Source organism: Lutra lutra, chromosome 4 (assembly GCF_902655055.1).
Source record: "Lutra lutra chromosome 4, mLutLut1.2, whole genome shotgun sequence".
Lineage (NCBI taxonomy): Eukaryota > Metazoa > Chordata > Mammalia > Carnivora > Mustelidae > Lutra > Lutra lutra.
In genome coordinates, this window is record NC_062281.1 from 189,841,541 (window position 1) to 189,868,284 (window position 26,744).

The following is a 26,744-nucleotide window of genomic DNA, read 5'->3' on the forward strand; positions in this document are numbered from 1 at the left end:
CGTGTATGGGTGTCTTTTTATTCATGAGTACGAGTTTATAAAGGAAGCGGGTATCCTTCAGCAGCCGGCATTCACTAAGCAGGTGGTACCACGCAGGACACGAGAGCTACCTGGTGTGGCCCCCTTCCCCGTGTTCACAGGCCGGACAAGGCAGGGTCGGCATTGTGTGGGAGTGGGCTGGTAACTCCCCCAAGCCAAGTGGGGAGAAGAGCTACATGCAGGGTGTGAGCCTCAGCAGAAGGCAGGAATTACACTGGCCGAGCCAAGAAATCCTCGAGGAAAGGGGACATTTGCCATGGGTGTTAAAGGATGAGCGGGACTTTATCAGAAGAGGCACATGAAGATGTTCAGGAGGAAGTCGGTCTGAAAGCACAATGTCCTGCAGGAATGGCAAGTATGAGCTTGAACTCTATTCGATTGCAAGTCTTAGACCATTTCTGATATGTAAAACGAAGTTTCACACAGTCGGACCTCAGAGTTCAGTGTAGTTGGCCAAGTGGTCAGTGGAAGCAAAGGGAAAGACAGCTACTACAAGAGGGCCCGATGGTAGAGTGAGGGGCCAGACTATGACCTGCCTCTGCTCAACAGCCAAGGAGTTTGAGCCTGATGCTTGGACAACGGAGAGCCGTGTAAAGTTCTAAAACTGAGAAGTAGAAGCCGAGTAGTATTTTTAAAACAGATAACCAGTATCAAACAAGTAAAGAGAAAACGAGGCGCTGCAAGACCTATGAAAGAGGCCGACAGTAATGGGGAGGAGAGGGCGCCAGATGGAGCTGACAAGTGCCAAGCAGAGATCCCTCCACAGAGCGCGTGCCTATGGAGTGCTTTCAAAGATCAGCATTTTCAGTTGAAGTAAATTTTCTATTTCTAAATCTCTGTGGGCCACAGCTACCCAGTGAGAGATACTGGATCATAAAAGCTATTTAAAATTTTGCATTAGGAAGAGCACGCACATCGGAAGGCCAGGAACCCTGTCTCGCATGACTTTGTACCCCCCAAATCTGCCAGAGACCCAGACCACAGTGCTGCTCCATAGACATTTATTGGAGGACTCCTCTATTAAAACCATAGATGAGTTTAAATGTCAATAGTAATACCGGTAAGTTTGAACCCTCATAGTCAGTCTCATACCTTTCTACAATTCTAAACCATGCATCAACTCTTTTGCTCTGGAAAATATGATCACCATAACTTATTTGGTTCTATATGAAATAACTATCAACAACCAGTGATGTTACCATTCACGAAAGATAAAGGGTATGGGAATGAATGGGCCCCGGAAAATGGTGGCCATCCATGAGAAAGGCACACTCCTTAGGAGTCCTTGGTATTAAGATCTTTAGTCAATCCAACGGATTTCAAGTTACATCTAGACAAAACCTGCCAACTTTGTTGAGGTGAATTACCAAAGGTAGATGAGCTAATAGAACCTTTAAGGACAGTCTCATTAACCTATCAATCCAGGATGGTTTCATGTAACCCTGTGAGGAGGGAGGGATGTGGCAAAGAATGATTTTTGGGGTCTTTGTACACATTGGTACAGTTCCTTTTTTTAATTTTATTTAAATTCAATTAACATATAGTCTATTGTTAGTTTCAGAGATAGAGTCCAGTGTTTCATCAGTTGTATATAACACGAACAGTGCCCATTACATCTCATGCCCTCCTTAATGCCCATCACCTAGTTACGCCATCTCCCACCCCCCACTGCTCCAGCAACCCTCAGTTTGTTTCCTATGGTTAAGAGTCTCATGGTTTGTCTCCCTCTCTGATTTTGTCTTGTTTTATTTTTTCCCCTCTTCCACTATGCTCCTCTGTTTTGTTTCTTAAATTCCATGCAGATGTTGGTAAGGATGTGGAGAAAAGGGAACCCTCTTACTCTGCTGATGGGGATGCAGGATTGTACAACCACTCTGGAAAACAGTATGGACGTTCCTCAAAAGTTAAAAAATAGAGCTACCCTATGGCCCAGCAATTGCACTACTAGGTATTTACCCCAAAGACACAAATGTGATCCAGAGGGGAACGTGCACCCCAATGTTTACAGCAGCAATGTCTGCAGTAGCCAAACTATGGAAAGAGCCCAGATGTCCATCAACAGATGAATGGATAAAGAAGATATGGTGTATATATACAATGGAATACTACTCAGCCATCAAAAAATGAAATCTTGGGGCCCTGGGTGGCTCAGTGGGTTAAAGCCTCTGCCTTTGGCTCAGGTCATGATCTGAGGGTCCTGGGATTGAGCCCCGCATCCAGCAGGGAGCCTGCTTTCCCCCTCTCTCTCTGCCTGACTCTGCCTAACTTGTGATCTCTCTCTCTCTGTCAAATAAATAAATAAAATCTTAAAAGTAAAATTTTTTTTTAAATGAAATCTTGTCATTTACAATGAGGTGGATGGAACTAGAGGGTATTATGCTAAGTGGTATAAATCAATCAGAGAAAGATAATTGTCATATGGTATAGTTCTATAGGTTAGGCCTTAAAATTCTTGGAGGCATGTAAAGTAGTTTGAAAGAAATAAGGCTGTGATGTTAAATTACCTAGTTTCAAATCTCAACTCCACCTCATACTTCCCGGGTGACTTTGAACAAATTACTTAATCTGTGCTTGCTTCCTTCTCTGAAAGCATGGATTATAGTCATGATCTAGCCCGAAATGTTGTTTCGAGGATGAGATGATTCACGTAAAGCACACAGCATAGCCTGATATGTGGTGTCAGATCGACCCATATAGAATAAGGCTCAGAAATATTTGTTGCTGTTTTTAAAGATTTTATTTTATTTATTTGACAGAGATCACAGGTAGGCAGAGAGGCAGGCAGAGAGAGAGGAAGGGAAGCAGGCTCCCAGCTGAGCAGAAAGCCCGATGTGGGGCTCGATCCCAGGACCCTGGGATCACGACCTGAGCGGAAGGCAGAGGCTTTAACCCACTGAGCCACCCAGGCGCCCCAGAAATATTTGTTGTTAAAATGAACTAGGCTAGGTCTTCGTCCTGCCAGTGCCGGTGGGGAGGTGGGGAGGGTGGGGAGAGTGGAAACAAGTTACCTGTTAATAGGATATTCCTATTCCCGTTAACAGGATACTCTAACGGGAACAGCTACCATTTATTGCACACTTATTAAGCCAAATGAATTAAGGGTGGGCCACTCCTGATTTTAGGCGGAAGGCCACACCCCACTAGACTTCCCAACCTTCGCCTGAGCTGCCAAAACTGCCTTCCTCAGAACAGCTCTTCCCGAATTCATTTCACAAATGTGTGAGTTCCCAATAGGTGCCTCAGCAAGAGTGTTTCCAGTGGTGTAGACGCGCAGGAACGTCTGGTTGGAGGGGTTGGAGAGAGCTCGTGAGCTTGTGGGGCACATAGAGCCTTCTCTAATAGTTTGCCTGCAAGGGGCTGGAAGGTGCACGGTGATGTTTCGTGTCTCTGGAGTTGGCCGCGATGCCAGCATACGTGTAGGCCGGTAGGAATGAACCAGTGGCGAGGGAGAAGACAGACGATGTCCGAGAGAGGGGATCAGTTAATTGCAGGAGCCCAGATCAAGCGCGTGAGGCGGGCACCAGAAGAGCTTGGGAGAGGCTGGCCTTAAAAATGAGATTAACTGGGTCCCCCCGGGTCCCACCGTAAATCACAAGGTTATCCAGATGATAAGATGTGAGGTTAAAGAGAAAATGTAAACTTCCCCCTGTCGAAGAGCTCAGGGAGGATAACTAACTCTCACCGCGCCCCCCTGCCCCCGCCAGCTCGTCCCCAGAAAGACCAACTTTGCACATGCGCGGTGGGCACACGTCGCGTCGGCCTGAGGCACTCTCGCGAGAAGAGCCGTGCAGGCCGGGAAAAATGGCGCCTCCCAGCCCCCGAGAGCCAAAGGCCCCGACTGCCACGAGCGCCGCCAACCCCGACGGGGAAATGGTGCTGCCGGGCTTCCCGGACGCGGACAGCTTCGTGAAGGTGAGTTCGTAGGGCCTCCGGAGGCACCGGGAGCCGCCCGCGTTCGGCCGGAAGCGGACCCGGGCCCTCTCCGCGGCCGCCCAGCGGGTCGCGCGCGCGCAGCTGCGGAGCCCGGGGCGGGGGTCGAGGGGCCGCTCCCCCCGGCCGGGCACGGTCTCACTTCCCCTCCGCGGCGGAGATCGCACGCGGACACTGAGGGACGCCACGCTTCCCAGGGCCTTCGTTCCCACATTTGAGTCCATGCAACTGCATGGAGTGTGGAGACCCGTGTCCGTGTCGTGGGAAGGGCTTCCTTGTCACCCTGATGCCCCCAGCCCTCGCGACCTCGTCCCGCCCCAGGCCTGAGCCATCTAATCACCTCTCCGAAGGGCTTCGGCTGCTGTAGGCCACACCAGTCGGCGTTCTCCGCTCCCGCGGCCAAGATGATCCCCTTTTCCTGTGGTGCAGTCCTACATAATCCCAGACCCTGGGTTTAATGTCACCTGTTACAGCTGCCACCGAGCTGGCCTCCTCTAGGGCCTTAGAACGTTTATCAGTGCCTCCTCGAAGGAACACTGAGGGGATTATTTGTGTAATGCTCCTGATATGAACAAACAAAACTAGGTTTAAACACCTGATGCATAGCTCTTACAAAACCAGAAAACTAATGTTTTCAGTTTGCACTGCGTATTCCCCCAAACTCCACTCAGTTAGGTGGATCATCATTAGTCGATGTCATTATTCATTTGTTTGGCTCTGGCTCTGGTAGTTCCTGGACCACTAGCCATGGTCCTGATTTGGTCGCAGTCCTGCGCACCGGCTACCAGGTGTCCCCCACCATGACGCAAGTTCCCACCTCCTTTCTCTCTGGTCTCCCCCTGGAAAACACTCATTACATAGCTCTCAGTGATGTCATTTGGCCTTCACATGACCGACCATCATTTCTTTATGACAGCCACTTGAGACTTTTTCTCATTACCACACAACAGTTAAAATAGAGAACTACTTGGCACTAACGAAAACAGACACAAGTCCAGTTGTGGGCAGTGGCCATTATAATTTGGTCAGCAAAGGATCTAGAGTGTTCTTCTGTTTTAGATGTTGCCCACATGAAAACACAGAAGTGAATTCTTGTAGAAGCTCATGGACCCGAATTTGAACAGTAGTAATAATAGCGCTAATGTGCTCACCAGGCACCACCCAGTGTGATATTATTGGCTCATTTAATCCTCACAACAACTCTATGGGGTGGTCACTTTTATTATGCCTGTTTTTTGGAGAAGGAAACTAAGATCCAGATAAATAACCCAGGATCACAGTTAATAGGTAGCAGAGCCAAGATTTAAACCCAGGCTGTTTTGAATATTTGTCATATATGCGTTTGTTCTCTCTCTCCCCACTCACACAAGAATGTAGGCTCCAAAACTTGGTTCTGTGTTCACTGTCGTATCCTCAGAGCCTGGGGTAAAATCAGCATTAAATGAATGTTCGTTGAATATATGAAATTCACCGTCCAGCACAATGTATTATATATGGCAGATCTTTTTTTTTTTTTTTTAAGATTTTCTTTATTTGACAGAGATCACAAGTAGGCAGAGAGGCAGGCAGAGAGAGGGGGGAAGCAGGCTCTGTGCTGAGCAGAGATCCAAATGCGGGGCTCCATCCCAGGACCCTGTGACCATGACCCGAGCCAAAGGCAGGGGCTTTAACCCACAGAGCCACGAGCCACCCAGGCGCCCCTATGTAGCAGATCTTGAGAAAAGTGAGTTGCTGAATGAATGGGGATCCATGTTTGAAACATGCTTGTTTTTTCTGGTTTTTGACAGTTTGCTCTCGGGTCAGTGGTGGCAGTCACCAAGGCATCTGGGGGCCTACCACAGTTTGGCGATGAGTATGATTTCTACCGAAGTTTTCCTGGCTTCCAGGCATTTTGTGAAACACAGGGAGACAGATTGCTTCAGTGGTAAGTACTGTATATGATTTTCTCATGTTGAGACAAATAAATAAAGAGAAATAGGTAGTTTTTCCTAAAATTTGTTTTTTCTTAACTATTTTTCTGTGCTGTAAAGAGCTCTAGGGGCTCCTGGGTGGCTCAGTTGATTAAGCATCTGACTCTTGATTCAGTTCAGGTCATGATCTCAGGGTTCTGAGACTGAACCCTTAGTAAGGCACCACATACTACTTCTCTTTCTCTCTCTCTGCCTCTCTCAAATAAATAAGTAAATCTTTAAAAAAAAAAAAAAAAGGAAAAGCTATAAAATATAAAAGTGAGACAGTGGGGGTGTCTGGCTGGGTCAATAGGTAGAGCATGTGTGATCTTGGGGTTGTGAGTTTGAGCCCCATTTTGAGAGTAAATTACTTTTAAAAAAATCTCTAAAAGAGACAATGGATTTTGATCAGGGAAATGTTATTTGGTAAATTTTGAGTTTAACTTTTAAAAAATATATTGACTTTTGCACCTATACGTAGACAGTGAATCTTTCTGAATTAAAGTGGGACTTAAAAGCCTAGATCCAAGATTCTATCACACAGTTTGCAGCGCCGTGGGTATTACCTTTTTAATAAGTGTATGAACATAGTACACAAACAGTGATTTTGTTTAACTGTTGCATAACAGAGTTAGAGCATCTGTTTTAGATTTCATGATAAAGCTATGAAGGCAAAGTATATTATTTACATAGTATGATATATTTTTTAGAATTTAAAGAAAGCTTTGAGGTCATTTCTTCCAACTCTTCAACTAACAGATGAGGAGAGGGAGTCTTAGTGAGATTTAGGAAATTGCCCAAAACCACACAAATAGCAGTGTTTCTGCTATAAGGGTGCAAGTTTTACTAGTGTTGGGTCCATGGTCAAAGGAGCAAGACTGATGCAAAGTGAAGGTCAAGCAAAGCTTTATTTTGCACCAAGCATCGAGAATTAAACTGACCGGCCAGGGCTGTCTCTTGCAAAGAGGTGACCTCTCTCTTCTTTACAGACTAGCTTTTAAGGGCAAAGGCCATGTGGTTGGACCTGGCCATGCACAGGTGACCAATGAGATTGTAACAGAGAAAGCTGCACAGTCCTGCTAGGTCACATATAAGTGACCAATTGAATTACAATTTACCCTATAGTAGATATTTGAACTAGCCTATCACCTTGGTCATAATTGGTGCCCAAAGGACATCCAAAGGGCGGGGCCCATACTCCTTGGTAGCTAGGAGACAGTATGGTCGCACCGATTAGATAATTCCACCTGGCCTGACCCACCCTTGTATTTAGGCTTTGTTACCTGGGACTGGTTTCCGGGACTTGTTTTTAAGTAAGTTCCCTGAAGGGGGCAAGGCAGGGTCAGGATGGAGCTGCTCTGGCTAAACAGGCCCTTACACTAGTTCAATCAAAAAGTATTGGGGAGGGGTTGCACCTGGGTGTCGCAATCAGTTAAGCCTCTGATTCTTGGTTTCAGCTCAGGTCATGATCTCTCGGTCATGAGCTCAAGCCCTGTGTCATGCTCCAGGGTCAGCAAGGAATCTGCCTCAGATTCTCTCTCTCTCCCTCCTCCTCTAACCCTCACCCTGATTATTGTACGCACACGCTCTCTCTCTCTCTTTCTCTGTGTCTCTAAAACAAATAAAATCTTAAAAAAAAAATACATATATATATGTGTGTGTGTGTATGTATGTGTATATATATATATATATATATATATATATATATATATATAAAAAACAGTCTAAGCCAAGCCTTTCAAGCTTTCTCCCAGATTGGGAACAAATGAATACAAGTTTACAAAGTAACCTTGGTTTTCCTGTCCTTCCTAGTATGAGTAGGGTAATGCAGTACCATGGGTGTCGAAGCAACATTAAGGACCGAAGTAAAGTGACCGAGTTGGAGGACAAGTTTGATTTACTAGTTGATACCAATGATGTCATTCTGGAAAGAGTGGTGAGTGTTTCACCTTACTCTTTTTTTTTTTTAGATTTTTTTTTTTTTTTTTTTTTACATTTGACAGAGCTAGAGAGCACAGCAGGGGCAACAGCAGACTCCCCACTGAGCAGGGTGCCCAATGCAGGGCTCAATCCCAGGACCCTGGGATCATGACCTGAGCCGAAGGCAGGTTCTTAACCGACTGAGCTACCCAGGCGCCCCATCACATTACTCTTAAGATAATTAACAAATGGGGGTTCTGGGCCAACTCTGTTGGAAGAGCAGGCGACATTTATTCTTGGGGTTGTGAGTTTGAGCCCCACATCAGGCACAGAAATTACTTTAAAATAAAATCTTAAAAAAAAAAAAAGATAGTTAACAAATGAAGAACTTTTTATATTATTAAAATGTAAAAAGAAACTCCAGCATCTGAGGAAATGAAAAGCTTAGCATTTCTTATTCCAACAACATTCCCTTTCTGACAATTGGCTTCTTTTTCCCAAAGATAACACAGTTGTCTTCAAATATATGACTTCAACCTATCACCACTCAGTGGAGGCCTATTACAAATCTGCGTTCCAGATTTGCAAATCCCTCTTTGTATTGCAAAAGAAGAGGCCTCTGGGTGCAGAGCCCAACCAAAATTAAGCCTCTCCTTTTTTTTTAAACTGTTATCTACAATCTGCTAAACAGCCTGACTCGCATGATTGGAAGGAGAAGTGTATGATTGGAAGGAGATGTGTATCGTATAATCTAGCTGACTATCTACTTAGACCTGATTCTACAGCAGAACATTACTTACAGAAAAACATAGAGATAATCCAAAACAAAACTAACTCTCAACCATGTGACAGTCCTGCAGATGTTTCAGTCTCAGCCTCCTGTCCTCCTCCTTGAAGTCATCTCTTCCATAATCTAAATGCCCACAGGTCTTTCAGCAGTTTCTCATATTTTATGATTTCAAGTCCTACCATGCTACTCTTTGTCACCTGGATTGCCAAACTGATAGCGCACCCCTGCTTCGATTGAAGAGTAGATTAGAACCCCCTTCACTGTCCGAGTACCATCCTTCTGTGTTTAATAGGTGCAATCTAGGGTCTTTTATATTCTTTCTGTGGGCCACATCCCACTGTTGAATCATTTTTTTAATTTTCAGCCCAACTGAGAGCGGTAAAGGGATTTTATCGAGGGTGGGGAGTGGCCAGTTACTGCCCTGTCTTTGAGCAAATAATGCTTTAATTACTTGGGATGGCTCCCTCGTATATATATGTTCTCACACGTAATTCTCTTGAATCTGTTTCTTAAGAATTTTAGGTAATTAACCTGTTAATCCTTAGAGGAAGATGCTAACCTATGACATCCTCTGCCCTTAGGGTATTTTACTGGATGAAGCATCAGGTGTGAATAAGAATCAACAGCCTGTCCTCCCGGCAGGATTGCAGGTTCCCAAAACGATAGTGTCCAGCTGGAACCGTAAGGTGAGGGCTTCTTTGCTAATCAACTAGAGCTTCAAGGGTCAGCTTTATAATAAGGCCTTTGCCCATCCTGTTCTGCATTTCTCTTCTGATTTATTGGACGCAGAACTGGCCGTTGCCTAACTTGTTCTCACAGCCTGATGACCTCTTGTCTCCTTTCCACCCCACAACCTCTCACACACACACACATGCACATTCTTCAGTGAATGCCCTCGGAAGGGCATTCCCATTTACAAATGGGAATTTACTTTTCTTTTTCTTTTCTTTCTTTTTTTTTTTTTTTTTTTTTTTTTTTTTGGAATTTACTTCTCTAATCATCAAGTGGCTGTGTTATAAAAGTCTTTGTATTTGTTACCACAGGCAGGAGAGTATAGCAAAAAAACAAAATCTGAAACTTTCCGGTTGCTTCATGCAAAAAACATCGTCCGGCCTCAGCTTAAATTCCGAGAGAAGATCGACAACTCCAACACTCCATTTCTTCCCAAGATCTTCATCAAGCCCAATGCTCAGAAACCCCTCCCTCAGGGTAAGGCATGAGAACTCTGCCTCAGGAAAGGGGAAGATGTCTCCCTCCCACCTTCTTTTCTTCAAAAGGAGCCACTGACCCGCTCCGTAACTAGGGCAAGCTGTGAGTGGGTTCACCTCTTTGTGATGGCGGGGTTGTGTCTGCTTGGGTCTCCAGCACTCTCTAAAGAAAGGAGGGAGCGCCCGCAGGACCGGCCGGAAGACCTGGACGTCCCCCCTGCGCTGGCGGATTTCATCCATCAGCAGAGAACCCAGCAGGTGGAGCAGGACATGTAAGTATTTGTTGAACTTTCTACATTCTCCCTCAGTTTCATGTTTGTAAAATAATCAGTGTAAACAAAGAATGTGAGGAATAGGTGATTGCTATCCTTATCCTAACAGCGGATCGGTAAAACCTCCTGTTTGTGTTCACGGAGGACCTGCCCGGGCGGCGTCCCGGGTAACCCTCACTCATGGCAGCCCTGAGAGGGAGCGGTCGCTCTGGCACCCCCTTGTCCAGATGTAAAGACAAAACAAGGGGTGCCATGTTGCCTTCCCACACAGCCAGAACCTGAAACCCCAGGTTTCCTTAAAACGGTCCTTCTTCCCTGCCATTCTGCGCCATGCTGCCTTTCTTAGCAGGTGGGGACTCCAAATAGTGAGGTAGGGGCCTCTAATCAATTCAACAAAGAAAAGGCGTTTTTCACTGGCAGCATAAGCATCTGTTTTAAAAAAAAAAAAACCTTAAAATAGACAAATACAAATAGACCTTGCGTGAAGGAAACAGGTGGGAAGAACTCGGCTGGCGTTGGTCTTTCTCTCGCATGTAGCCACAGTCCGGCTGGGCAGCATTCCTTCGGGCCTGGCTCTGCACTGCGAGGCCACAGGCCAAGTGCTAAAGAAACAGAGGTGATGAGAGGTGGTCCTGCCCTCAACGAACTCACAGACTTGGGATTTTTATGCAAGTGGATGATAGAGGAATAAAAAACATAGAGCATTTGGCATCTGACCAACTGCGATATGGGCCCCGTCCTCTCTGACCTCACAGGTCTGTTTGCCAGACCACAAGGAACTGCACGTTATGCTTTTTTTTTTTTAAGATTTTTATTTATTAGAGAGAGAGAGAGATCACAAGTAGGCAGAGCAGCAGGCAGAGAGAGAGAGGGAAGCAGGCTCCCCACTGAGCAGAGGGCCCGACACAGGGCTTGATCCCAGGACCCAGGATCATGACCTGAGCCGAAGGCAGAGGCTTAACCCACTGAGCCATCCAGGCGCCCCGTTGTACGTTTTTATATCCTCCACGGTGGCAGCCATGCAGTGTTTGGAAATAAGAGCTCACATCCTTACAGAGGGGTAGATCTCTAGTGATCATGTTGTAAGGGTGAACCAGTTGGACCTGATTTTTTTTTTTTTTTGATGCCCTTGAATTATTAAAATCATGGTACTTTTTATGGCGATAAAATATTTTCACAATGGCCTCTGCTCATTTGTTTTCACACATTGGATTAAAGCAGTTGTTTTTCCTTGAACCACGGAATTCAGCAAAAGGATTTTTCTTTTTTTCACTTTTTCAGGTTTGCACATCCTTATCAGTATGAGCTGGATCACTTCACTCCACCGGATTCAGTCCTGCAAAAGCCACAGCCTCAGGTTAGCACCTAGACCTCGTTCATGGACGCTCTCTGAGGAACCCAGGAAAAACCAAATCAACGCAATTCGGGCTTTTCTTAAGTGACTTTACAGTAAAAGGTTGCAACGTCAGGTCATCTCTTGAGCTCCTGATGCATTTTATGCTCTAGTGAAGGGTGATTCTGAACACTCCTTTCTTTTTCTGCCTGTGCTTCTGTGCCCCAGTTATACAGGCCTGTGGCAGAGACGCCCTGCCATTTCGTGTCCTCCCTGGATGAGCTGGTAGAACTCAATGAAAAGCTCTTGACTTGCCAAGAATTCGCGGTAGACTTAGAGGTAAGTTGTGAATGATGTGGAGTGAAATTCTACATTTTCTAGGAGTTACTCCCTACCTGAGGAGTATAAAATTAAGAGTAACAGATCTGGGGGCGCCTGGGTGACTCAGTGGGTTAAGCCTCTGCCTTCGGCTCGGGTCATGATCTCAGGGTCCTGGGATCAAGTCCCGCATCGGGCTCTCTGCTCAGCGGGAAGCCTGCTTCCCTTCCTCTCTCTCTGCCTACTTGTGATCTCTCTCTCTGTGTCAAATAAATAAATAAAAATCTTGAAAAAAAATTAAATAAAAAGACTAACAGATCTGGGTTTGGTTTTTTGCTGTTGTTGCTGCTGTTTGGCAAAAGCCGAGCAGTCGTAGAGCTGCTTTTGTAGCTGCCCCCCCAAAATCAGTCAAGGAAAGCCTGGTGTGATCCGTTTTCCCCGTTCTCCCCTCTTTCCGGGGGTTAGCACCACTCGTACAGGAGCTTCCTGGGCCTGACCTGCCTGATGCAGATCTCCACCCGAATGGAAGACTTCATCGTGGACGCGCTGGAGCTTCGCAGCGACATGTACATTCTCAACGAGAGCCTCACAGACCCCGCCATCGTCAAGGTCAGCCCCTCCTGTAGCTCTTGCCTGTGAGCCCAGGATTTAAGTGCTGTTCGGTTTACTGTTCCATAATTTCAACAGAGACCTGGTGAAGTTGGGAGAAATCGTTGTAATCCACATCCCGGCCCCACGCACTAAACCGCTTTTGTTTCTAAGCCCCAATTAGAGCGGCTTAAACTGTGGCTCGTTACCACCCCAAGGAATGTTCCGTCATGTTCCTGACGACTGCAGCGAGCCCGCGCCATCAGGATCCTTTGCCCTTAATGACCACCCTTGAAGCTAGGAGAGCTGCTTTTTCAGAATCACTGGCTGGGAGCCATTTCAGACTTTAAGAGTGTGCAGTTAGGAGCCTGTAAGGCCGTTGGTCCAAAGGAAAAGAAGCTTTTAAAACTGAACTCATCTTAACCTTCTTTCTGGCTTCTGATTCCAGCATCATACTAACCTAGGGGCTAGGCTCATTCCAGAGCACGAGTGGCCTTGAACGCATGGTGGCTCACGACCGCTTGTGTTTCCAGGTCTTCCACGGTGCTGACTCGGACATCGAATGGCTCCAGAAAGACTTCGGCTTGTACGTAGTGAATATGTTTGATACCCATCAGGCGGCACGCCTCCTGAACCTGGGCCGGCACTCCCTGGACCATCTCCTGAAATTCTACTGCAGTGTGGATTCGAACAAGCAGTACCAGCTGGCCGACTGGAGAATACGGTGTGTGTCTGACGAGCACGGGCGGGCGGCTGCTCCTGAGCCTCTCGGCCACACAGACCCACGTGCGGGTGGTGACCATGGTGGCACCTTGGCTTGCCTGGCGCCGGTCTGTCCTGCAGCTGTGGGCAGCAGCAGAAGCCCGACTGGAAGGTTTAGGGCAACCACGTGGAGCGCGTGTTGGGCTCCCACGCATCACAGAGATGGTGGTTGGAAGAGGCATGCCACGTCAGTATTTGTGTCCCTGCCAGTGTCTCATTTGAAACTTCCTGGTAGGGAAGGGTGTGTGTGTGCGTCTGTGTGGGTGGGTGGGTGGGTGGTGATGATCTCCCAGAGCTTCAGGGAAATTCTGAGGGGTGTAAGCTTGCACCTTATGGCACATGGGAACTGTGGTGCGAGAGCATGGCGGGCGGCAGGGTCCTGCCGCACTTTCTGGAGTCTGGGCCCTGCTGGATTGCTGTCAGGCTTCCTCCCTGAGGTTGCAGCTGTTGTCTGAAGAAAGCCGCTCGGCTTCCCTCCAGTTCAGCATTTCCAAATTTCTAAAGAGAATCTGGTAAAGCCCAGACAGAAGATGAAAACTGACAAAGTCTGAAAGCCACTCCCTGTCATTTAGCCATTGTCATGTGCCGAGCACTGAGCTGAGAGCTCCCGGGGTGCTGCGCACGGTGGTCCCCACAGCAGCCTGTGAGGTCTTTCACTTCACCAGGGAGGAAAGTGAGCTTACGTGACTGGTCCAAGGACAGGTGTGCGGAGCTAAGATTCAGACTCAGGATGGCAGGGCCCCTCTTTTCAACTGCATTGTGACCCTGCTGCCCTTTCTCCCCAGCTGTGAAGACAGGCTTGTCCCATTAAGATTTCAGGACTAGGGATATAATTATAGTATTGGCTGTGATAATCAGGCACCCAGAGTCCTCTCCCACACAGAGCGGACAGGGGACGTGGCTGCTTCTAGGGGTGAGCCGCAAAATCATTTCTTTCCTTGCAATCCCAGACCTCTGCCCGAGGAAATGCTCCACTACGCCCGGGACGACACCCATTACCTGCTTTACATCTATGATAAAATGCGGCTGGAGCTGTGGGAACGAGGCAACGAGCAGCCCGTGCAGCTGCAGGTCGTGTGGCAACGCAGCAGGGACATCTGCCTTAAGGTACGGCCTCTGTCTCCACCCAGGCCCTGGTGCTTCTCTTTGTCCCTCACATTTCTGAAAAGAGCCGCACGTTCTGAAGAGCCCAGGGCACGATTAGGATCCCCGCTGATCTTGACTATTCTGTAATATTTGGCAGAAATTCGTCAAGCCCATCTTCACGGACGAGTCCTATCTTGAACTGTACAGGAAGCAGAAGAAGCATCTCAACACCCAGCAGCTGACAGCCTTTCAGCTGCTGTTTGCCTGGAGGGATAAAACGGCTCGTAGGGAGGATGAAAGTTATGGGTAAGGGGATCAATCGTTCATTTAATATCCGCTTTCTAGAGCGAGCAGCTCGGGTAGCGAGGAAATAATGGCTTTTTTCTCTTCACCGTGGAAATTGGTTACGTTTTCCCCCAGGCTATAGCCTTTAACAGGGCTGGCTGGCTGACTCTAAGGCCATTGCACTGTGTGTTTTGTTCCAGATATGTCCTGCCTAACCACATGATGCTGAAGGTCGCGGAAGAACTGCCCAAGTGAGTCCCGAGAACTGAGAATGCATTCCTGACTTTCTCACTAGAGACATTTTATCCCTCAGATCAGCTTCTCTAATCGTTCATACCTCAAGGCCGTTGACTCAGTAGATTGTGTTCTAAGGAAGTTCACAAGTCCAGAATCTGTGCCCTCGGGCTGCCCTGCAGGAACTAGACCTTCTGAGCTGCAGCCTTTTCAGCGGCCTTGCCTCAGATGAGATCCATTGCAAGTCTGAGCCTCCAGCATCCGCTGGGAAGGGAGGAAAGCGTCTCAGAGCCTCGCAGTTGTCATCGGTTCCAAACCGAGACACGTGTCGGTTCTGAATGCTCTCTGATGTTAACTGGAGGATAAGCAAGGAACCCAGGTTCATTGTCTTCGGTTGAGCCTGGTGCAGAGCTGTGGGGCTCCTCCCAGCTCTCCCAGTTAGCCCGAGGCGAGCTGCGGGAGGGGCCAGCAGCAAGCTTGGGGCCACAGAGAACACACGTGGATGCCGGATGCCCCAGGCCCAGACCGCCCCGCTGGGCACGCTTTCCCAGGTCGTCACCCTAGCCGTAGCGCTCTGTTCTCATCTGGAAGCCTGTGGGGAGCTGTGTCCCTACAAGATGAGTTGAGTGTGTGCTTTCTTGTCTTCAGGGAACCTCAGGGCATCATAGCTTGCTGTAACCCTGTCCCACCTCTTGTACGGCAGCAGCTCAATGAGATACATCTTTTAATCCAGCAGGCCCGGGAGATGCCCTTGCTCAAGGTAGGAAGCTTTGCTGCTGAAGGTTCCAGCCCAGTGGACCTGTTGTGTCTGCTGGCCCCCACGGTCTCCCCCGTACATGATCTGGTCTCCATTCTATAAAATCCCAAGAAAATAATGGGGCTTGGGAAGGCTACTAGACAGGTCTTGTCTTTTCTTTTTTTTTTTAATTTGACAGATAATCACAAGTAGGCAGAGAGGCAGGCAGAGAGAGGAAGGGAAGCAGGCTCCCCGCTGAGCAGAGAGCTTGAGCCCAGGATCCCGGGATCATGACGTGAGCCAAAGGCTCAACCCACTGAGCCACCCAGGCGCAGCCCCCCGCACCTTTTTTTAAGATTTTATTTATTTATTTGAGAGAAAGAGAGCTGGGGGAAAGGCAAACAGAGAGGAAGGGAGAAGCAGGCTCCCTGCTCAGCGGGGAAGCAGGGAGCCCAAACCAGGGCTTAATCCCGGGACCCTGAGTTCATGACCTGAGCCAAAGGCAGACGCTTAACTAACGGAGCTACGTAGGTGTCCCAACATGTCTGCTTTATGATTATCAAAAGCTAAAGCTCCTCATTTTTGTTTTTGTTTTTAAGATTTCATTTATTTATATTCAAGAAAGAGCACATGTGTGTGCACCATCAGGGGAGCGGGCAGAGGAAGAGGGAAAAGAATCTCAAGCAGACTTGGCACTGAGCACGGAGTCCAACATGGGGCTCGATCTCACGACCCCGAGACCATGACCTGAGCTGGAATCAAGAGTCGGATGTTTAACTGACTGAGCCATCCAATTCAATTTTAATTTGGGGGACAGTTTTTCATTGTGTTGCCTCAGTAGTAATATTGGTAAATTGTATTTGGGATTTTCTTGGAAAGAGTATGGATCCAGGAAGACTTAAAATCAGTTCCTTTAGGATGATAAGGAAGAAACTGAGGATAAACACATTTCGGTCTTCACATTAAAATTTCTTTAAAAGAACCTTGTGTTAGCTCTACAGTGGGGCCAAGTAAAGAGAGAAACCCTGGTTCCTAGAGGAGAAGCCCTTTCAGGCTCTTGGAAATCTTCTGCATTGTGCCTGGTCACGATCAAGGGTTTCATTCTTCAACAAGTATGACTGAGCACTAAGTGATAATAGTACCAGGCACTGTATGGGCTGAAGGACGAAAGAACAGCGCTGGGCTCTCGTAAAACCCATCCGGTGAAGGGCCGCAGTCCGCGCTGGGGGGGGCACGTGCGGTTGCCAAGCTGGGGCGCCGTTCCTCAGGTGCTCTTTATTTTTCCTCCTCAGTCTGAAGTTGCAGCTGGCGTACGGAAGAGCGGCCCACTGCCTGGTCCCGAGGTAGAGTGCTGTGTCTGTCATCTGTCTTCTGGGGGAGGGCACCAGTCGGGAGCCCGCAGCACCGCGGCAGAAAGCTTCCGCACGCTTGCAAGTCCCTCATGGGGGCTGTTGCTTGCTTTCTGCTGCAGAGATTGGAGAATGTTCTCTTCGGACCCCACGACTGCTCCCACGCCTCTTCAGATGGCTACCCTGTCATCCCCAGCAACGGTAATGTAGAGGTCTCTGGAACGTTCTGGAAACTGCCTTCCGCACTCTCCATGAGGCTTTGACCTTACTGACTTCATCCCTTTAGAGCCTGCGCCAGCGCAGAAACAGGCAAGCCTCTTCCCCGACCAAAGAGAGGAGACCCTGCCAGATACCAGATGCCTTATCGCTACTGCCGTCATCACGCTGTTTAATGTGAGTGTTGGAAACACCGGCGGGAGTGCGGGGGTGGGGGGCGGCGTAGACCTGTCAGGAGTTTCTGCGGGGAGTGCTGCATCCACCGTACCAGAGGTAACACCCAGCAGCCGTGGGGACAGGCGTGGAGACAGACCTGCGGGCAGTCCGCTGGAGGTGGCTGGAGCTCCGTTTGGAGAAACGCCCAAGGAAGGGTTGACATCGGACACTCGCTCATGCCCAGCAGGGGGGATGGCGTGGGCCGCAGTGCTTCCGGAGCGGGACCTTCCCCTGCAGCCGCAGGGGAGGCGCGGGCTGAGCGCTGGGCTCGGCTGCAGGGACCGCACGGGTCCCTCTGCAGCACCCGCCAGCACCACCGGCACGGGCTCGAGCTGGGAAAGAGGCAGCTTAGAAAAGCATTTCTCCACGCGGTGGCTGATGAGAGTGACGAGCAAGGCAGGAGGGCACTGGTACGTGGGTGGGAACTTACTTCCCCAGAGAGGGGCTGGGCCGTGCTAGGCAGTGACTCTGTCCAGTCCCCGGACCACGTAGTCCTAGACTCCGCACCCAGTTGTGACAGAGCTTATCGCGGTCTGTCCTGCCCAGCAGGTGTCTCGTTCCTCCCGGGGCTTCAACTACAGGCTCTTCGGGAAAGCAGGACCCGGGTGCGGTGTTGGTCCAGATGGGTGGGCGCTGCAGAGACCAGCGTGAAAGGAAAGCACACAGAGAAAACTCTGAAGGGTGCACACAATAGATGTACTAAAGGAAAAATCATAATTTCTGTGAAGAAAGAGAAGCAGGCATACGATGCGTTTGGATAAAGATAGTCTCTGGCGTAGCAGCTGTTCACGGGTGGGGGGGGGAAACGGCTGGGCGGGTCTGAAGCTTCCAGGATCACGGGTCACAGCCGGTCCTTCACACCAGAGCGCAGGCCCAGCGCCGGGAAGGCGCCATGCCGCCCGCAAAATGTACTGCCTCAGAGCTGACTTTCTTTTTCACGTCATCACAGACATTTAGATTGGGTCTTGCTTCAGTAATTCGTGAGCAGAGAAGTCCGGGAGCTCTAAGCGAGCAAGGTGAATCGGCAGCTAAAAAAAGGAGCATGAACTTCGGGCCACGTGAGCCCAGAAGCGCGCACTCTGGCTGACAGAGGCAGTGGTATCCCCGCGCTCTGTGTGGCGGGACCGTCACCACGGAGGAAGCAGAAGGATAGCACACATTCTGAACCCACTTGTACAGCATCTTGTCGCATAATTGCCCTGATGCCCACACAACGGTTTATAATTCTTAATTTGTGAATGTCTTCTTATAACCTCAACTTTTAGAGCCCGACAGACCTGGGTGGGAGTTCTCATTCTGCCCCTGTTCACTGTCAGGCTCTGGAAGACTTAAGCGTTCTGTGCCTCAGTTTCCTCATCTGTAAGATGGTGAGAATAACACTACCTACCTCGTAAGTTGTAAGGACACAGTTCAGTTCACTGGTTCAATAAATGTGTGTTTAAAAGCCCTCCTGGGTGCCGTCACAGGGTGTGACAGTGCTCTGTACATGTGAGAGACCTAAAGAGTTAGCTGGTATTCTACTGGTTTTTGTTTTTTAAGATTTTATTTATTTATGTGTCAGGGAGAGAGAACAGGGGCAGGGGGAGCAGCAGGCACAGGGAGAAGCAGGCTCCCCCCCGAGCAAAGAGCTGGAAGCGAGACTCAATACGAGGACCCCGGGATCATGACCAGAGCCGAAGGCAGACACCTAACTGACTGAGCCACCCCGGCGCCCCTTCTTACTGCTGTTACGATCATTCCGTTGCTCGCATCGTGATGCCGCAGAATGATGATGGGATAAGCTGCTCACTTTCTGTCCCTGCAGGAGCCTAGTGCCGAAGAAACTAGAAAGAGCCCTTTAACGGTTGCCCAGAAGAAAGCCCAGAACATAATGGCGTCCTTCGAAAATCCATTTAAGATGGTAAGTAGGCGTCACGAGTGTTCAGGACAGACAGAAGAGGCAGAGCTTTCTGTAGCTTCTAGGGGCCTCTCGCCTGGAAAAGCTGCTGACGGTCTTTGGGGAGAGCAGCCCCTGAGTCCAGCATGTGTCAGCTGTTCCTGGTGTCCGGGTGGGGGTGGAGTCGGGCTGTTCTCAGACGAACCCAGCAAGGACACCTCACTCGTGTGCCAGCGAGCGGTGGCCATGCGGATGCTCCGAATCAGGCCTCCCACGATGAACCCCCCCCCCAAAACACCCCTGTGCAGGGCCTGAGCACATTCGAACGACTGTTTCCTTCCATTTCTCCAGTTCCTGCCTTCCCTCGAACACCGCGCTCACGTTTCTCAGGCAGCAAAGTTTGATCCATCGTCAAAAATCTACGAAGTAAGTGTATCAGTCACCCTTTCCACGAGTGACTTTCTCAGGAAAGGGGACTTCTGAATCATCTCAACTAGGGTTCTGTCTTTTTTTTTTTTTTTTAAAGATTTTATTTATTTGACAGAGATCACAAGTAGAGAGGCAGGCAGAGAGAGAGGGGGAAGCAGGCTCCCCGCTGAGCAGAGAGAACCCGATGCGGGGCTCGATCCCAGGACCCTGGGACCATGACCTGAGCTGAAGGCAGAGGCTTTAACCCACTGAGCCACCCAGGCGCCCCTGAACTAGGGTTCTGTCTTAAGCCCATCTTGAGGCTCCTGAAAACAAACACAAAAAAGGCTTTATATATAAATACAAATAAGCATTTCTGGAGAGAGGGGCCGGGACTCCTTCTGATTTTCAGAAGCCTATGGGAAACTTTTAAGAAACAGGTCTTTGGTTTTTGTGTTTGGTTTTTAGTTGAAGTTTAGTTTGTACGTAGCAAAGGGCCCGGGTGTTAGGTGTTCAGCCTGACGCATTTTCACGTGGGAATATATTACTTTCAGGCTCTCACCGGCGACAGCTTCAATTGTAAAACACTTTGTCTTCTATTGTCTGGCTTGTTTTTAGCAGTGTTATGGATAAGAATAAGGAAGCCCTTTCCCTGGAGCCCCGTGAGATGTTCGTGGGGGTCAGCGTGTTAATTGTTAAAAGCCTTCTTCCTTCCTGCAGGGAGGGCCTGCTCTGATCGGACAGGGTGGGGGCACCCTGGCTCCCTCTGCCCTTCCCCACCCCACTCTTCCATTAGGCAGCGAGAGTCAGGCCAGAACCGTGACGGGCTTGCACCCTGTCGCTAGTGGTCAGCCTGCTCTCTTCTGAAATGGGGAGTCAGATGGATGGTTTTGCCTTCTCTTCTTCTCACGGGTTGTGGCCCTTCAACCACGTGTCCCTTACATGCTTCTGCCCGATACCAGCGAGACGTGTTCTCGCGCCACAGGCAGACGTGGTATCAGACAGCAGCACACCAGACTCCAGGAGTCCTGCCTTGAAGCCCGGCTACCCCATTTGCTAACTGTGTCCCCCCAGACAGATCATTTAGCTTCTCTGAGCCTGTTGCCCATCTCCAAGCGGGGGTGACGAGGATGCCTTTGTCCCAGGATTACGGGAGGGTTGAATGAGAGGACAGACAGGAAGGCGTCCGGCTCCAGGCCTGGAACCCAGTTGTGCTTGGTCTTTCTCGATGAGTATTTTATACACAAAGCCAGCACGAGATTTCTGTTTTGTGTGTCATGAGATTTGGAATTTATGACTAAGAAATGTGTGTCGTCACTAGGTTAGTATGCCCGGCATCCCCTTGTTAAAAAAAAAAAAAAAAAAAAAAAAATGAGGCATTCCTCGGTGGCTGAGTTTTGGAGTGTTTTCATTTGGTTTGTTTTCATTGTAGATCAGCAACCGCTGGAAGCTGGCAAGCCAGGTGCAGACGCACAAAGGACCTAAAGAAACGGCCAAGGAGAAGGCGGCGGAGCAAACAGGTAGCCCTCGGCTCCTTGTGTCTCGGCCCCTCGGGGCGTCTGCCAGAGAGCAGGCCTCGCACATGCTTCTGTTTGTTCCACAGAATGCCGGTACGGCCGTGAACAAAGCCCAGCCCCCGCCCTGTGGAGCCTGCCTTTCCCGGGGGGTCGCAGGCAGTGCACCCATAAACGTCCGTCCTTTCTGACGGCAGTTGGCCCTTCCGCGGGGACCGGGCACTGCTTCCCCACCATGTGTAGAGAAGGCAGTCGGATAAGTGTGACATGGAGCAAAAACGGGCTGCTTCTAGGGGAAGAGTGGTCCATACTGGTGGCGCAGCGAGTCCCAGGCCCCGGGGGCGGTTGCTGTCTGGGCATGCTCAGGGAGTGGCCAGGAGGCCAGTGTGCCTGACGGGGGGAGAGCAGGACGGTTGTAAGGACATGGCTTGTACTCCGAGAGGCCCGGGAAGCTGTGGAGGGTCTGAGCAGAGCAGTGGCCTGCACCAACCAGAAAAGCTCGCTCCAAGACCGTGGAGGGCCCAGCAAAGAGGGCAAGGGTGGGAGGCCAGGTGAGGGGCTACCGGCTCGGCCAGCACGGGAGCAGAGGGGGCAAGAAGTGGCCCGAAGCCAGTGCACCCCGTAGTGACCCTGACGGCCCTTGATGACGAGTGGTGTGTGGCACGAGAGAGGAGGAAGGGAGCCAGGGGGGCCAGAAGGGCGGGTCCTGAACAACTAAAAGAGGGTGGCCAGCGACAGAGTGAGCGCGCACGAGGAGCTGGCTGGGGAAGTTCTGGTCTTTGACATGTTTGGGTTGCGGCCCCCAGGCTGCTGGGGGTCAGGGGAGGGGCAGGTGGGCCGTCAGCCTGCGCATGGGCAGAACCTCCCCGCCTGAGCTGCAGGGGCTGGGGCAGGGTGCGCGCGCGGCGTGGGAGACTGGGACCGTGGCAGTGGCCGTGGCAGCCAGGTGAGGAGGGAGGCTTGGCTGCTGGGGCCGCAGCTCCACAGGCCGTGCTCTCTTGCAGCTGCACGGGACCAGGCCAAGGAGGAGTACAAGGCGACCGCGGAGCAGGCCGTGTCTGTCCGACAGCAGGCTGCCGTACGTGCCGGCCCTTCTGCTTTCCCATTTGAGAAAAGAGAAGCCCCTGGTCATGGCAGGAGGGCTTGTCCTGCACTTCAGATTAAATACTTCTGCGTCTGTCCTGTCCATCTTGGCTTGTCAGTCAGTGCCTGCCTCCTTTACCTCAGAAAAGTTTATCTTGTAATTCCTCTTAGATGATTCTTTGTGATGAATCTATGGTAAATAGACCATCGGGACTCCAGTGGTAGAAGAGGCCCTGAGGCCACGAATATCCAAGCATCTTGTGCCTTTTCATAAAAGACCTGATGCCATTCTCCACAGAGGAGCTTGTCCCACCCGGCGCTAGCCCCGCCCAGGCTCCCAGCCGCCTGCACTCCTCTCCCCGTCCCTGTCCCCAAGCCCACAGGTGCGGCAGGCCTAGGGGCCGCCGGCCTGGCTGTCGCATCCGCTCCTGTGCGTCCTTCCCACGGTGTGCTCACCCTACAGCTGGAGAGTGCCGCCAAGAAGAGAGAGCGGACCACAAGTGACCCGAGGACCACAGAGCAGAAACAAGAGAAGAAACGACTCAAAACTTCCAAGAAGCCAAAAGACCCGGATCCACCAGAAAAAGATTTCACCCCTTATGACTACAGCAAATCAGATTTCAAGGCTTTTGCTGGTGAGGCCGGGACTGGTGCCCTTTAAGGAACATTTGGCCCTGTTAGGAGGGAGGAAGCTGTGGAGGAAAGAAATCGTGAGCTAGGCACAGACAAAGCCCGAGAAAGACACAGCTGTCACCCAAGCTCTCTGAGAGCTGTATCAGGGATTCGGCAGTGCCGGGCTGGCAGGTGCCACCCATCCACCCCCACCCCCACCCCGGGCGCAGCTGCCTCGCCGGGGCCACACTGGTCCTTGTGCAAGGTGGCGTTCCCTCTAACAGCGGCTCCATCTTTCCTCACAGTAGCTCGGGCCCAGACACACATTTTCTCAGACAGACATACAAACACGGCAAGGAGTTTGGGAAGAAACCTGAAGCCCGGGGCGGGGGGCTCTCTGGTCTCAGCCGGTGAGAGTTCATCTGCCTTGGAGGGGCTGTGGATGGCACTCCTGACGGCAGAGCGGCCTCCTTGGCAACATGTCCCTTTGAAGAGAGAAAAGGCAGGGCACAGTCGTCACCCCAGGGCCCAAGAGACTGCCGGTGGCACTTCCTGACGGGCACACAGAGACCAAACTGGATGGCCTTGGTGTAAGAGGAGCTAGTGCTCTAGCCACCTGCCCATGAGCTGGGAATAGATCTGTGAGAGATGAGCCTGGTGTTCGGGCTGCCCTTTCCCACTGGGGACACAACACATGAGTTGATGTCAGCCCGAGTCCCTGAGCCTCCTACAGGGGTGGCGAGCTGACAGCCCACCCTTCCTGAACATTGTGCACCGGCCCTGCGGGCAGCCCTGTGGGTACATCGACTCCCATACATGCTCACTGGCGTCTCTCTGCTCTCACCTTCCAGGAAACAGCAAAGCGAAACCTTCCCAGTTCGATCCAAATAAGCAGACCCAGCCCGGCAAGGTAAGAAATACACTTGACATGTGAAACTAACAGGATTGTGTATGTCAACTAGGCTTTGATTCCAAATTCAAATGCAAAATACAAGATACCATTAAAAAGACAGTAAAATCTTGAGAATTCTCGCCTGCTCATGGTGCTTTTTCTTTGCTGGGAAGACGGCCCGGCTGGGAGTCGTCTCCCTCGGCATATCCTTTCCCTCACCTCATCTCTCCTCGAGTACAGACAGTACCCATCAGCTATTCCAGCAATAAAAAAGGAACTTGTAAAGAGGCTGTGAGGGCTGGCATGTGGTTTGAAGGGGTGTTTGCTGTTGGCTGCCATGGGGATGAGCTGTAGGCCATAGACACTCCCTCGGGGGCCCGCACAGGCCTGCCTCTGCCCCCGTGGGTGTTGCTCCAGCCAGAGCCAAGCATGGATGCAGGTTTGGCATCCGGAGGGTGAGACCTGTGTGGAGCCCTCCTCTTCGTTGGTAGCCCCGGCCGACAGCCTTGCCTTCAGAAGCACCCAGAAAGGCCCAGTTCTCAGAAAACCAGGCACACCAGTGGTACTGGAGTCTTGGACGGGCCGGCGGGCTCCTGTGGGGTTTCCTGCAGGTGTCCTATGGTCAGGTTGTCCCTCGACTGAAATGGCTGTTTATCTTTTCAGAAATGCGTTGCACCCAAAAAACTTAAGCAGTCGGTGGGAAACAAAAGCATGTCCTTTCCAACCGGAAAGTCAGACAGGTACGTGGGGGAGGCCAGCGTATGGGCTCAGAGGGCTCAGGTGGAAAGCCTCAGAGAGCCTCTCTCGATCAGATCCCTCTCTGTCAGTCGGGCAGCTGAGATGGGAGGAGGGGAGGGCCTTGCCAAGGGCCATCCCCCCCAGCAACTGTCCCTGCGTCCGAGGACTCAAGAGTCCCATCCCTCACTGCCTACTACCTACCGCACAGCTTCCCGGGGTCCCCTCTGAGCAGATGGACTCGGAGTTTTCCCAGATCTTCCCGTTTCTGAGGAATGAGGGAGGAAAAAAAATCAGTGAGGAAATGTGGCTTGTCATTTAAGAATATTTTCGTTAAAAACGTGAAACCTTCATGCTCAGGCCAGAGCCTAAAGCCAGAGGACTCACCCCTAGGGTGTGGCCTGGTGAGGAGGCAAGCTGCCTTTCGGTCTTGGGGAGCACAGCCACCCTGGGCCGCAGAGTGCTTCCGCAGCCCCCTCTTGTCTGCCAGAGTGTGGGGGACACGCTGCTGCCACGCTCAGTTCTCCAGGGGCCCCGAATGAACCATGCCGCCCCAGCTGCCCATCACTGAGGTCTGCAGCGTTTTGCGAAGCGGCTGAGAGCAAACCTCCAGCCAGACTGGGAGAAGTGGCTCTTCTGTTTTCACAACATCTGTCTCTGCAGGGGTTTCAGGCACAGCTGGCCAAAGAGATAGAGGCGGAGGAGACCCTTGGAACTCCCCAGAGGACTGGAAGCACCGGGTGGTGCTGCTGCTTTTTGTACGGATCCCTTTTTAAACCATTAAAAATAATCTTGGAAGAAAGCGGATTCCAGACTTTTCCTTTGCTGCCACCTCAGGGCTGGCAGGGAGAGGACAGACCCCACCCCGCTCGGAGCCCGGGCTTCAGCCATCTGGGGGTAAGTGCGCCCTTGAGGGCACTGAGATTTCTGGGGGAGCCCAGAATCACCCCCGAGAGGGTGTGAGTCACAGGAGACTCAGAAAAGGGCGGCTTCCACAAGGCACGGGGCACTGACTCTCCCTTTCCAGGGGTCCTGGGGCCATTTGACCCCCTCCACATGCCCTCGGGTCACGCCACTGAGGCCGCATGGTGCGGACCTTCTCGGGAAGATTTGCTGCTGGAGGTTTAGAGCCGGCCGTGACCTCCGGAGGGCCGGGGTTCTCTGCCGTTCCTGTCTCACTCCTTTTTGTTTCTTTTTAACATTTTCCCTGATTTGGAAAAGTATTTTAATGTCGTTTTCCCCAGTTGCAAAAGTCATAGCACGTTCATTGGTGGAATGAGGAAACAAGAAAAACCACATGATCGGTAATCTCGCCGCAGAGAGAGAAACTTCCACGCCTTGGTGTCAAGGCTTTGTACCACGTGTCGACTCATTTCCAAACTTGGATTTATGTTTCTACAGTTTTTCACACTTTAAAAGTTTTTTTGTCTTTTCTCCTTCTAAACTTCCTACTCGCCGCCATTTTTGAACATTCAGATTTCCATTTTTGTATTAATAATGTACCATGGAATTTCTTCAGAATTCTATTTGATTTTAATCCTGGAATGGGCTATTAAATTCAGAAAGCACAAAATACCATTATTTTTGTTTTCACAAATATTTATTTATTTATTTTTAAGATTTTATTTATATGACAGAGAAAGAGAGATCACAAGTAGGCAGAGAGGCAGGCGGGGGAGGCCGGGGGGGAAGCAGGCTCCCTGCTGAGCGGAGAGTGGGATGCGGGGCTCGATCCCAGGACCCTGAGATCATGACCTGAGCCGAAGGCAGAGGCTTAACCCACTGAGCCACCCAGGCGCCCCCGTTTTCACAAATATTTAAACGAGGAGCCTGTTTTCTTAGACGTTCTTCTCGCAGGTTGTTGAGAGGACTGGCTGTGTGCGGCTCCCCGAGGGGCTGTGAACCCAGACCTCGCTCAGCTGCCAGAGAGCAGCCAGTCACGCAGAACAGCAGAGAACAGCCCAGGCCCCAGTGGACTGAAGTTGGGGCTAGAATGGTTGCAACTGTCAGAAAAGCCAGACTGTTGGTGACTTAGCAAAACAGAAGTTTTTTTTCTCTCTCTCTCCAGTCCTAGTTAGTCCAGAGCTAGCGCGGCGACTGGCAGTTCTCACTCTAGCCCTTACTTGTGGCGCTACACCAGCCTCCACTGGAACCCAGGGCTTCCACCTCATGGGCTCGGTAACTGGCCTGGCTCCGTCCATCACGTCCGCATTCCGTTCAGCTGGAAGGAACGGAAGAGAGGCACACGCAGTCTCCCTTTAAAGGGATACGGCCCGTGTCCACCTCCCATCAGGCAGCACATAGTCACGTGCCACAGCAAAGGCTACTGGGAAAGTCATTTCAGTGTCCACAGGCCCCTAACCATGCAGGGTTCTGGTACAGAGCTGGGAGAG

At 50.6% G+C, this 26,744-nt stretch overlaps 1 protein-coding gene across 1 annotated transcript; it reads left to right on the forward strand.

Annotated features, from left to right (window-relative positions):
• Positions 1 to 3,386: 3,386 nt before the first annotated feature.
• EXOSC10 (exosome component 10) lies at positions 3,387 to 25,153 on the forward strand. The gene is made up of 25 exons (XM_047726943.1): positions 3,387 to 3,951; positions 5,757 to 5,893; positions 7,731 to 7,854; positions 9,210 to 9,314; positions 9,672 to 9,837; positions 9,994 to 10,108; positions 11,390 to 11,465; positions 11,670 to 11,780; positions 12,225 to 12,368; positions 12,881 to 13,071; positions 14,060 to 14,216; positions 14,353 to 14,501; positions 14,681 to 14,731; positions 15,363 to 15,474; positions 16,743 to 16,793; positions 16,922 to 17,000; positions 17,086 to 17,192; positions 19,036 to 19,131; positions 19,459 to 19,533; positions 20,948 to 21,035; positions 22,034 to 22,107; positions 22,576 to 22,747; positions 23,576 to 23,634; positions 24,280 to 24,356; positions 25,015 to 25,153. The coding sequence occupies exons 1-25, from the start codon at positions 3,772 to 3,774 to the stop codon at positions 25,043 to 25,045; spliced, it is 2,727 nt and encodes a 908-aa protein (XP_047582899.1). The 5' UTR covers positions 3,387 to 3,771; the 3' UTR covers positions 25,046 to 25,153.
• Positions 25,154 to 26,744: the final 1,591 nt, after the last annotated feature.

Excerpts from the sequence above, each read along its gene's own strand:
- EXOSC10 (XM_047726943.1), top strand. The coding sequence starts at position 3,772 with ATGCGCGGTGGGCACACGTCGCGTCGGCCTGAGGCACTCTCGCGAGAA. Across the intron at positions 17,001-17,085 it reads CCCTGTCATCCCCAGCAACG|AGCCTGCGCCAGCGCAGAAA; the intron begins GTAATGTAGAGG and ends TCATCCCTTTAG. Across the intron at positions 22,748-23,575 it reads AGATTTCAAGGCTTTTGCTG|GAAACAGCAAAGCGAAACCT; the intron begins GTGAGGCCGGGA and ends CTCACCTTCCAG.